This window comes from Maylandia zebra, linkage group LG18 (genome assembly GCF_041146795.1).
Source record: "Maylandia zebra isolate NMK-2024a linkage group LG18, Mzebra_GT3a, whole genome shotgun sequence".
NCBI lineage: Eukaryota > Metazoa > Chordata > Actinopteri > Cichliformes > Cichlidae > Maylandia > Maylandia zebra.
The window spans coordinates 2,739,152-2,751,731 of NC_135184.1; the positions used below are offsets into that span (position 1 = coordinate 2,739,152).

At 42.7% G+C, this 12,580-nt stretch overlaps 1 protein-coding gene across 1 annotated transcript; it reads right to left on the bottom strand.

Annotated features, from left to right (window-relative positions):
• Positions 1–3,901: 3,901 nt before the first annotated feature.
• Positions 3,902–10,629, bottom strand: proca (protein C (inactivator of coagulation factors Va and VIIIa), a). Its single transcript, XM_004569479.5, has 10 exons — positions 10,501–10,629; positions 10,211–10,274; positions 10,048–10,131; positions 8,640–8,797; positions 8,427–8,451; positions 7,943–8,053; positions 7,433–7,573; positions 6,551–6,666; positions 6,083–6,200; positions 3,902–4,585 (listed from the first exon to the last, which is right to left on the bottom strand). Exons 3-10 carry the CDS (start codon positions 10,115–10,117, stop codon positions 3,996–3,998), a joined length of 1,329 nt encoding a protein of 442 aa, XP_004569536.2. The 5' UTR covers positions 10,118–10,131; positions 10,211–10,274; positions 10,501–10,629; the 3' UTR covers positions 3,902–3,995.
• Positions 10,630–12,580: the final 1,951 nt, after the last annotated feature.

The window sequence follows — 12,580 nt, forward strand, 5'->3', positions numbered from 1 at the left end:
CTCAAAAATGAGCTCTGTGGTCATTGTCTACAATATGTTGGCCGAGGTTTAACTTTATGTTTTATTCCTGTCCTGAGATGTGTTTGTTTCTGAAGCTGAAGTAAAAAACAAGGCAAACCACAATACAGGGAGTGCAGAATTATTAGGCAAGTTGTATTTTTGAGGAATAATTTTATTATTGAACAACAACCATGTTCTCAATTAACCCAAAAAACTCATTAATATCAAAGCTGAATGTTTTTGGAAGTAGTTTTTAGTTTGTTTTTAGTTTTAGCTATTTTAGGGGGATATCTGTGTGTGCAGGTGACTATTACTGTGCATAATTATTAGGCAACTTAACAAAAAACAAATATATACCCATATAAATTATTTATTTTTACCAGTGAAACCAATATAACATCTCCACATTCACAAATATACATTTCTGACATTCAAAAACAAAACAAAAACAAATCAGCGACCAATATAGCCACCTTTCTTTGCAAGGACACTCAAAAGCCTGCCATCCATGGATTCTGTCAGTGTTTTGATCTGTTCACCATCAACACTGCGTGCAGCAGCAACCACAGCCTCCCAGACACTGTTCAGAGAGGTGTACTGTTTTCCCTCCTTGTAAATCTCACATTTGATGATGGACCACAGGTTCTCAATGGGGTTCAGATCAGGTGAACAAGGAGGCCATGTCATTAGTTTTTCTTCTTTTATACCCTTTCTTGCCAGCCACGCTGTGGAGTACTTGGACGCGTGTGATGGAGCATTGTCCTGCATGAAAATCATGTTTTTCTTGAAGGATGCAGACTTCTTCCTGTACCACTGCTTGAAGAAGGTGTCTTCCAGAAACTGGCAGTAGGACTGGGAGTTGAGCTTGACTCCATCCTCAACCCGAAAAGGCCCCACAAGCTCATCTTTGATGATACCAGCCCAAACCAGTACTCCACCTCCACCTTGCTGGCGTCTGAGTCGGACTGGAGCTCTCTGCCCTTTACCAATCCAGCCACGGGCCCATCCATCTGGCCCATCAAGACTCACTCTCATTTCATCAGTCCATAAAATCTTAGAAAAACCAGTCTTGAGATATTTCTTGGCCCAGTCTTGACGTTTCAGCTTGTGTGTCTTGTTCAGTGGTGGTCGTCTTTCAGCCTTTCTTACCTTGGCCATGTCTCTGAGTATTGCACACCTTGTGCTTTTGGGCACTCCAGTGATGTTGCAGCTCTGAAATATGGCCAAACTGGTGGCAAGTGGCATCTTGGCAGCTGCACGCTTGACTTTTCTCAGTTCATGGGCAGTTATTTTGCGCCTTGGTTTTTCCACACGCTTCTTGCGACCCTGTTGACTATTTTGAATGAAACGCTTGATTGTTCGATGATCACGCTTCAGAAGCTTTGCAATTTTGAGACTGCTGCATCCCTCTGCAAGATATCTCACTATTTTTGACTTTTCTGAGCCTGTCAAGTCCTTCTTTTGACCCATTTTGCCAAAGGAAAGGACGTTGCCTAATAATTATGCACACCTGATATAGGGTGTTGATGTCATTAGACCACACCCCTTCTCATTACAGCGATGCACATCACCTAATATGCTTAATTGGTAGTAGGCTTTCGAGCCTATACAGCTTGGAGTAAGACAACATGCATGAAGAGGATGATGTGGATAAAATACTCATTTGCCTAATAATTCTGCACTCCCTGTATTTGATTAAAAATACTCCAAAGACACGAGTAAGGCTCACAGTTGTTAGTCTTAGTTGGCAGTTCGTCTTGTAATCGGAAGGTTGCCGGTTCGAGCCCCGGCTCGGACAGTCTAGGTCGTTGTGTCCTTGGGCAAGACACTTCACCTACTGGTGTTGGCCTTAGGGCCAGTGATATACCAGTGATACCAGTGAAATGACAAATTGGCTTTCCCATTCGGCTCTCTCTTTACCACAACAGATTGGTACAGCAGCCGCATGACTGTGAATGTCCCGCCAGCCCAACTGTCAATCGCGCGTCTCACTCGTGAGCAAGATGCTAAAATACTTGAACTCCCACACCTTGGGTAGTAACTCATCCCCAGTGGCGGTCCTAGCCTGTTTGGCGCCCTGGGCGAACACCCTCCCAATGACACATCTGCTTACCTGTATCTTTTGCTCGTTTCTCCTCCTCTTCTTTTCTCTTTTTTCTAAACTGAGGACCTGATGGCTTTGAACTGTTCTTGTCCATCTTTGTTTTAATTTTGCACGCCAGTATGAACACAAATCCCCCAATCCGAGGATCACCACAACATAACCTAATAGACCAACACCTTAGTTCACAGATTCGATTTGTCTAGGGTTTATTTCTGGGATTTCACACAACCCAGGATTCAAAACGTGATTTAGATCATTATGATTGAAATGTGCTCTATTTGGAAGCAGCTGCCCCCCTTTCGTCGGGTTGTGTGTGAGACTTTAAATCATCAAACTGTAAATTATAAATGTTAAATTGTTATTGATCCTTTACCCCGAGTCCTAAAGTGTATATTTATTTTCTTACTCGTCTTATATTTATTGTTTGTTTACTTGCACTGCTGTAACTGGAGCCTCATCGTCTCTCTATATACTGGACTGTATGTAGCGGAGATGACAATAAAGTTTACTTTGACTTCAGCAGCGAGCAGGCGCACCGAGGGCTCTCGCGCTCACTTTTTGCGTGTAGAATTTCGAAAAAACATTGGTGCAAATTATAAGTCTGTATCATGATGTCTGGTGTTTTTGTGTTTGTTGGTTTGTTTTTATTTTGTTTTATTTTGCGAGTTGATTATTAGATGCTGCTCCAGCCAGCCAGAGAATCCCCCACCGCCCCGCCCTCTCCTCCCAGTGCTGCAAGCAGCATGAGCACCTCGCAAATGGAGGGCGCCCTCACTCCCAGCAAATGGGCGATAGAAAACCGATCGGTGCCTGTACCATTCCCAATATGAACTGGCATGATGTTGGGGCAGCATGAGTACGAGCAATTTTTTTATTTTATTTTTTTCGTGGTGGGGGGCGTGATGCTGCCCCCCACCACGATGCCTCCCCGGGCACTCCACCCTTTTCTGGTTGAGAACAGTCGTCTTGGACTTGGAGATGCTAATCCTGATTCCTTCGCACTCGGCCACAAACTGCTCCAGGACAAGCTGAAGGTCCCCAATCGATGAAGCCACAGAACCACATCAAAGAAAATCCCACAACATCCAAAGATAAAAACCTTTTATAACTACTACAGCTAGATATTCTGTCCATAAAAAAACTATGAACAGATCCAAGGCTCACCAGAAACATGTCCAACGTAGTGCCAACAATTCGAACCAACTAGTTCTGACTTCTTCCCCACCAGAGGTGTAACGTTCCATGTCCCAGGAGCTATATTCAATACCCAAGAATCAAACTAACAGAGAGTCTCTGTGGTGTAGCCAATCAAAGACATATCCTGTACTAATTAGCAGGTACACTTCATGGATACAGGACTCCACCCTAGCCCACGATCAAATCTCTGTCTGTTCAAGGAGACGATGATATCTTACCAAACTATGGCTGTGACCTGTGTGGTGAGAGGCTTGAAACACTGAGAGCAGCTGAGCTGTAATGTTTGCATGTTTTCCTTTATTTGATGGATGTAATTTGATACAAAGAAAATAAGTCCTACATTTTTCATCAAAGATTTTCTTTTTGAGTAATTCATCAGTAATTTCTGGAAAGAGTCAGCTGATACAAATATATTTTTTGGCACTTAGAGCATCTAAAGGCAAACACCATTTGGTTTTGTTATAGGCAGACATTTTTCCATTGATTAATTGAGTATTTCACATTATTTGAAACAGATATGTAGCACTACAGGTCAGAGGGAATTTAAATTGTCTGGAACTAGTGGAAATCACTGGTTTTAAAAAAGCAAACAGCTGCGTCTTCATGGTAAATCATTTTATTTAACAAAGTGTGTTACATTTTTATGTGGGTTCAACAGAACAGAGCCCGAAACAGCTGTTGTGGATAAATTGGTTCAGAAGCGTGGGCGTCCTTCCGGGCGATGGCCTCTGTCCCATTCTTCACGCACACTATTGATCCAATTATTGTAGTTGGACACTTTTGTGTAGATTCCCAGTTTGTCCAGCTGTCCACAGCCCTCACCCCAGGAAACCAGGCCAACCAGGAACCAGGTGTCCCGGTACAGAGTGACCATCGGGCCCCCACTGTCACCCTCACAGGCATCCTTCCTCTGTCCAAGGATACCGGCACAGAGGACGTTGTTGGAGATCGTGTGGGGGAACATCTGCTGAGTACAGATGCTGTGGCTGACCAATGGGATTTCAATAACGTTGAGCACTGAGCTGTGCTTAGTGCTGTTCATGTCCTCTTTGCCCCAGCCAGAGACAACAGTCTTCGTGCCGTTCAGGTGGAGCACCCGCTCGGCCATCTCGCGTCCTGGCAGACAAATGGGGACGATGTACTCAGTCGTGGGAGCGGGGGTCTGTAGGCGCAGCAGGGCAATATCATTGTCCATGGTCCTGGTGTTGTAGTTCGGGTGTTTGAAACCTTGGACAACATCCAGGATGACCTCAGTGCCTTCTTGTTTAAGACGCTCATAGTCACCTAAAGACACAGGGCGTGGACTCATGGTTAATGAAAGCTGATGTGTGTTTTCACTCTGACTACAACAGAGATCTCGAACTCCAGGCCTCGAAGGCCGGTGTCTTCCAGGTTTCAGATGTGTCCGTGATGCAACACAGCTGATTTAAATGGCTAAATTACCTCCTCAACATGTCTTGAAGTTCTCCAGAGGCCTGATAATGAACTGATCATTTAAATCAGGGGTGTTGACCCAGGGAGATATCTAAAACCTGCAGGACACTGGCCCTCGGAGCCTGGATGTCGAGACCCCTGGACTACAATGTAACCTATCAGCAACCTTGGTTTTGTAAAGTTTTAGTGCTTAATGGCAAAATAGCAAATTACTTCAAATAATTGTATATACAGTTGAATAAAAAATAAAAACTGGAAAATTTAAGTACATTGAGTTTTCTCAGTGTACTTAATTCCCACCCCCCTGAACCACGGTCGCCCCATGGGTGACCTTCTTGTAACCGGAAGGTTGCAGGTTCGATCCCCAGCTCTGTCCTGGTCGTTGTGTCTTTGGGCAAGACACTTCACCTACCACCTACTGGTGATGGCCAGAGGGGCCGATGGTGCGATATGGCAGCCTTGCTTCTGTCAGTCTGCCCCAGGGCAGCTGTGGCTACAACTGTAGCCTCCACCAGTGTGTGAATGTGAGAATTGTAAAGCACTTTGAGGGTCTCGAAAAGTGCTATATAAATGCAATCCATTATTATAGTAGTAGTATTCCAGCTTTATTTGTCACTGTTGAATTAATGTTCATGTATGGAGTCCTTAGGATTGTGACAACCTTCTGACCTACCAGCTGCCTCTGCCATGGAGTCTCACTCTCACTACCTGTTTAGGTTTACAGATCAGTCCCATGGCATCTTCCTGCCATCTAATACAAATTAATACTGGTGATCAGTTGACAGCGATGCTGTTCTCTTCACCCAAATATCAAACATAGACTGACGTGACTCCACCAGTTATGCATGCCTAGCAGTTTGTAAACCTTTTAGCCTGTGTTTCTTTTTTAATAACTACACTCATGAGCATGAACATGGTGTTTGTCTGGGATAATTTATGTCTATTCATCAAAAACAAAACTCTGGGCAGTTTATCAGCTGGTCCAGGGTTCTTTACAATCACTTTTAGTCTTGTCCTTATTGTTCTCCCAATATCACAGGAAATTAAAAAACTTCACTGTGGTGATTTTTATAACTTTATATATTGCTTCTAGTTTATTTCTGTGTCATACAAATTAAATTTAAGGTAAACTGAAGTGTTTTCTCTCTGTGGGCGAACAAACAAGACCCTATCAGCCTTTCAGGTAAAATCTACAGGCAGTCTCTCCAATCATTTGTACTTCAGTATAATCAGTTTGTTAATCAGTTAGTTACCGCGTTGATCTTTCTAATCACTTCAATGTCATTCATTTATGATTATTTTTCATTTAATTATAATTAGTGTCTGTCATCTGCAATGGAAACTCACCGAGTCGTACACTGAACGTTAAGCTGTTTTCAAGACAGTGAGCAGCTGTCAGAACCCAGCTCTCATCGATGAGGACACCCCCACAGTGAAATCGACTCCTGTAATCCATTACCAGGACCTACAGATAAACACACTATCAGGTATTAATGCTCCAACTTGGATTCTGCTGACAAGATAACATCTTGACATTGTGAAACAGCTTTGTTTCACATATTAGTTCAATCTTTGAAAAAAAAAAACAGAACAGATTTAAACAAATTAGCAGATTTCTTACCAAATTCAAATGTATATAACATAAAAAGAGGGCGTTGCCAACATCTGATGTTGGAGTCTTAAGATCTTAATAACCATATCACCATTACAGCACTTTGATTTCAGACTGCAGGCTGCTGTAAGGATACAAATCTAACAAGCTAAAGTTGCCAGCATGACACACCCAGTGTGTATTGTAGGTTTTTTTTGTAGTACCTGCCATGGACTCTCCCCTTTCTTGCCCACCTGCCCCCCCACCATCCAGGGACGGAGGCCTTTCGGTGGTGGGCTGTATGATGTGGTGGCTAACAGCTGTCCACAGGATGATCGACCTGTAAAAACACTGTATTAAAGCTACAATGGAAAAATATTAAGAGAAACATAAAATAATCTCTCTCTTTTCATCTCATTCAAGCTGAGAGGCCAGCAGCTTGCCTGTTGTGGATGAGCAGTGTGCGAAGCAAACTGCCACTAGTCTGCGTTCACTGTTCTGAGATCAGTTACTAACTGTGGTTCATATGGAAACACAAGTAAGCAAGTAAACCAGCATCAGTGAATTTCACTTGATGACTTGATTGTGCAACTGGCTTGAAGTGTCTAATGGTGTCACCACATCCCCATTAAGTTGATGAAGGCTCTTAGGGTCCTGTTCTAGCATCCATGTGTGAGACATTGAGTACTCTGTCTACTAGTAGGCCTGTGTCTTGCAGCTCTAGTGTTTCTGCCTGTTCCTTTCTGGGCTCCATTCATGTACCGAGCCATGTGCCTGTTCATGCTAGCTCCTATGATGCCTGACAGGAGCATCCATGTGGTGATGATGGGATTAATCCTTAAGAATCATGTGGTGGTTCATTTATGCTTCCAGGTACTCAAGGAGTGCAGTTAGCTTCTTTAGCCAGTAGGTGCGAATCGTGTCAGGACATGTGCTGTCCAACTCGTCAGCTCTTCATTATCGAAAGGATTATCCAGAAAATCGTAACACATAAAGATTTATTGAATAACAAGTCTATATAAAGTGATGAGAGAATTTAATTTTTGCTTGCTAATAAACATTTTGTTTACAGCCAGCAAGTGAAGTCAGACTAGAACTGCTCTTACTGTTGGGAACACATTTCTTGGAGTCATTAGTCTGTTTGTATCCATTCACACAGCTGCAAGTCCTCGACAGGCCGTCACTGCTCTCCGTACAATCGTGGTCACAGTCGCCATTATCCACGGAGCAGTTGGTGGCTGTTACAGCTAGATGGAGATGGGAAACAGGAACACGGGAACTTTTCAGGTTTCACATTAAGTTTTAGTGAATGTTACATTGATGTGACTCCGCCTGTAAAAGAAATCAAACAGCAGCTACGTCCAGCTGCCAGACAAAGTCTCACTAACAAGTTTTAGCAAAAAAATAACCCTCGTAAATGCTTTGTTACTTAGGTTCGTTTGTGTGCACAGTGGGTAATTTGTATTCTTTTTGTTGATTCTCAAGGTTTAATTAAAGATGTGGTTTGTTGCTTGATGCAGTTTCATTATATTGAACACTCCTTGCTTCACTTTTGTAGTCTTTTTTTAATATAACGTTAGAAATGCTCCTAGGTAACCAAAGACACTCTGACTCACGATATTCACAGTATTTGCCCTCATATCCAGAGTGACAGCGGCAAGCGTAAGCTCGGAGCATATCCACACAGTCTCCATGACTGCACTTGTTGGACTCACACTGGTTCCCATCTGAAATACAGTCAGATAACATGAGTATTTTTCCCATGACTATCTGCAAAGAAAGAAGATGTCAAAAGCCTCGCCTTAGTGACGCTTTGGGAGGAAGACAGAAGCAGGCTAAATCGTATTTGATGTCGTATTGTTGTAAATGTACTGTAATCTTGTGCTTTTGGGTAATCAGGCAAGCATATCACACCCCATCCCAAGAAATAAACGATGCAGCCTGTGAAGAACCTTGTCCTGAATTCTCCTCAGTCTACACATCATTCACATTCCAATCATCAGAAATATTAAAATAATATTTAATAATTTATACATGGTATTATTTTTAAAGCTGATATTTAGTATGTTTTCACTGTCAAGCTGAACAAACTTGTCTTACCTAAGTAAACTGTCCAGAACTCCAGCTGTAAAGACACAGAAACAAACATCACCAATCGCACTCATCTGGTCATCGCTGCAGAACAACACACACACACCTCCTGTGGGTATTTGTCAAGTCGACACTACCCTGTCATGTTCTCATCAGCCATAAATCAAAAAGCCAGATATTTTTGCTTATTTTGAACTACGGTGTGTTAAAGAGACATCTTACCGTAGCTTCTCTGGTCTGGAAAATCTCTCTGGCCTCTTCAAAGCTGCATTTCTCCTCATTACATTCTCGCTCCAGGTTTCCTGGTTTCAGCTCCTCCAGGAAGGAGTTCGCCCGACGAGAGCGAAGCAGCATGTGAGCCCGTCGTGGGTCCGAGAATACTGAACACACAGAAAGAGTGAAACAGTGATGCAGACCAGTGCTAAGACAACGGCTTCTTTAACTGTTTTTTCCCCAAACATCACATTTTTGGAAAGCACTTTGTTGTCATTTGGACTTAAATCTTTGGGATTCTGTGAATTTACTCTCATCAATTCATATGATTCCTGTGTGTTGTATGCATGCCTGGAAAATGTTCCTAATGAGACGACAAATGGAGAGATCTGGACCAGGACATCAGCGAGCATCTGGACAGTCTGAGTTGTTCAATAGACTGAAGCATCTCCCAGAGGAGAGAGAATTATATTATATTATATTATATTATATTATATTATACAGTCTGCAAACTGTAAGAACTGAACAGGCATTTATTCTGAAACTGTAATCAATTCAAAGTGATTCTATTTTGCTCATTTCCAGTTAGATTTTCTTAAGACTTGGACTTTTCTACACCAGTTTGCGTGATTCATCTTTCTAAACTATATTTTTGTCTTATACTGGCTTTGGGTCCCCTCACTTCATGTTTTGTGTGAAACCGTTTTGGCTCCCTTTAAGGCAGCGTTCCCCAACCCCCGGGCCTCGGACCGGTACCGGTCCGTGAGTCGTTTGGTACCAGGCCGCGAGAGTTGAGGTTCAGGTGTGAAATGTATGGTTTTCAGGCTTTTTATTGGTTTTCAGCGTTATTTTGTTATCGTTTTTATCGTTAACTCGGTTTTCCTGGGTCTTTTCACGTGTGCTATGAATAAATCTTTTTTTCAGTACCGGTTTTATTTTGTTGTATTTATCCGCGACACCTTAAAGGCCGGTCCGTGAAAATATTGTCGGGCATAAACCGGTCCGTGGCGCAAAAGAGGTTGGGGACCGCTGCTTTAAGGTCACCGTCCACTGGAGCCAGCTTTCTTCTGATTGGCTCAGGATCAGGTAGGTGTGCACGCTGACCTCATTACCTGAAACTTTGTCCATGTTTAATATGAGCGCCCAGTTGAGGAACAGGTAAAAGCACCATAGGTTCACTTTCTTGGCAGATGAATGCTTTGTTGCTAAAACGTATTCCACGGCTGACCTGCTGACAGTGAAGCTCTCACATTATTTCCCCACAAATCTGGAAAAGTTTGTCAGGTTTATGTAATTCAGTGAGACTCCAAGACACCCGTGTAACAGAAAATCTGTGGCTACCTAACCTCCGTGTCTCTTCTTTCTTTTACAGACGTATTGATGTTTACTTATCCCGTTTGTCTTTGATCACACCCACCTGACAGACTGATGACTGACGGCGACCACAGAGCAACGACGACACACAGACAGAGGGCGAGGCGGGACATGACCTCGATCACTCCTGCAGGAAATCAGACAGTTATGTCTTTACTGTTTGTGTTTATCCAGTTAGCATTAACATCCAGCATAATGACACTTACAGATTTAAGGGGTTGAAAAGTTGAGTTCTGGAGGAGCTGCAGACGAGACAAAACCGAGTCCTCACTGCGAGTTAAAAAAAATCTCTCAGTGGAATATTTCTACAAGATTGATCAGCAGGGAACACAGAGGCCTCCAGTCACAGCAGGACACGATCACCGTGTGAACCTCTACAACCTTTGACCTTGTGAGCTAACAACAGGGCCACAGAGACAACATCCTAAAACGTTCACAGGACATGAAACAGAGTCACGGAGAAACGAGGGGCTTTCAGGAGAGTTTTGGTACTTACATGTGAAGAATGGAAGCCGTGGACAGAGACGATGCTTCGCTGTTTCTGCTGTGTTAATAACTAACTCCCAGTGTTTACTGAGAGTCCACAGTCTGCAGCTGATCGCTGTCCACCAACACTGTCAACACAGACCTGCCCTTTATCCTCCACCCACTCTGCTACACATCAGACCCCATTTTCACAAAATGTTACAAACCTTCAGACACTAGCAGGACGACGATAGTGTGGGACTTTTCACTGTGTACCCACCACACAATAGATCTGTGGTTATTCACCACAAACATGGACGTGGATGAAGTCTTCACGTCTCTATCATTTAAATCACTGTCTTTGGAAGCATGAACACCTATGACCCTACAAGACATCTGTAAAGATACTGAGCAAAGCCCAAAGCCTGTGAACCAGACTAGACCTTGGTATGACTAAAAGCTAAGATAATGTTGGCTGTTTGGAGTGCTAAGTTATCATCTAACGCTAGCAAGCTCAGTCTGTGAGATGCATTGAGAGACAGACATGTTGGTTATAACCTTCATCATACTTGGTTGTGGGCAGAAACAGCTGGAGACACCACAGCCAAGTATTGCTGGATGCATGCTCAATCATCCAGGTAAGGAAATCCCAAAAAGTGGATGCTGTTCACCTGGGCGTAGCGTTTTCAGCCTGGTATCCTTTCCTTTAAAATTCACCATCTGGTTTTCAATTCAATTCAATTTTATTTATACAAGATCAAATCACAAAACGTGAGAAGGAAAAATTCCTCCTTTAACAGGAAGAAACCATGCTTGGGTAATGTAAAGTCCCTGCAGAGGAACCAGGCGGGAGCCTTTCCCAGCTGCCACAGTGTGAGCGGCAGGACACACTCACACCCAAAGAGTCATTAGCTACGTCTCCTAAGATTAAAACAATTCAAGGAACTGAAATTGAAATGGTCACATCTTACAACAGGGCTGCCCAATCCCAGTCCTCGAGAGCTACTATCCTGCAGCTTTTAGATGCATCCCTACTCCAACACAGCTGAATCAAATGAATGGTTTGTTATCAGGCCTTTGCCAAACACGATGGCATGCTGAAGAGGTAATCAAACCATTTGATTCAGCTGTGTTGGAGTAGGGATGCATCTAAAAGCTGCAGGACGGTAGCTCTCGAGGACCGGGATTGGGCAGCCCTGTCTTACAAGTATCTAGGGATCATTATAGATCAGAATTTGTCATTTAAGACTCACATTCAAAGGCTTGTGTCGAAGTTAAAACTAAAACTAGGTTACTTTTTTAGAAACCAATCCTGTTTCTCCCTCCAAGTGAGAAAACGTTTGATTCGTGCAACCTTTTTACCTTTATTGGATTATGGTGACCTGCTTTTTATGAATGCACCTGCCCACTACCTAAAGAGGTTGGATACTGTGTACCATTGTGCTTTACGTTTTATTACTGACTATGGAAATCGTGTACATCATTGTTCTTTGTATGCTGCTGCTAAATGTCCATCTTTGCATATTCGCAGACTCTCCCATTGGTTGATCTTTATCTATAAATCTCTCCTTGGGCTGATTCCATCTTATTTATGTGTTTATATGTGTAAAAACCACAACCAATACAGCCTTCGTTCGCACAATATCATACAATTGATTGTCCCAAAAATCAGAACAGAATTGGGGAAAAAGGCTTTTAAATACGCTGCCCCTGCTTCCTGGAATAATCTGCAGAAGGAACTGAAATGATCAGAATTGGTTACCTTGGGAGAGTTTAAGTCTGTCTTAAAGGAACGAGAGAACAGCTCTTTTACTCAGTGTGATTGTTTTTAATGTACTCTTAATTTGATCTGTTATTGTATATTTTACACATGTTGGTATGGGATATTGTATTTGTTTTAAATGTTATATACCTATGTGGTATGTGACTTTTGTTGCCATGATGCCAGGTCTCTCTTGGAAATGAGATTTTTAATCTCAATGAGATTTTTTACCTGGATAAATAAAGGACTAATAATAAAAAATACCTGGAGCCGATTTGCAATCACTGATTAACCAACATTTGTGTCTTTGGACTCTGGAGATGAGAGAACACAGGAAGGTCCCGACAGG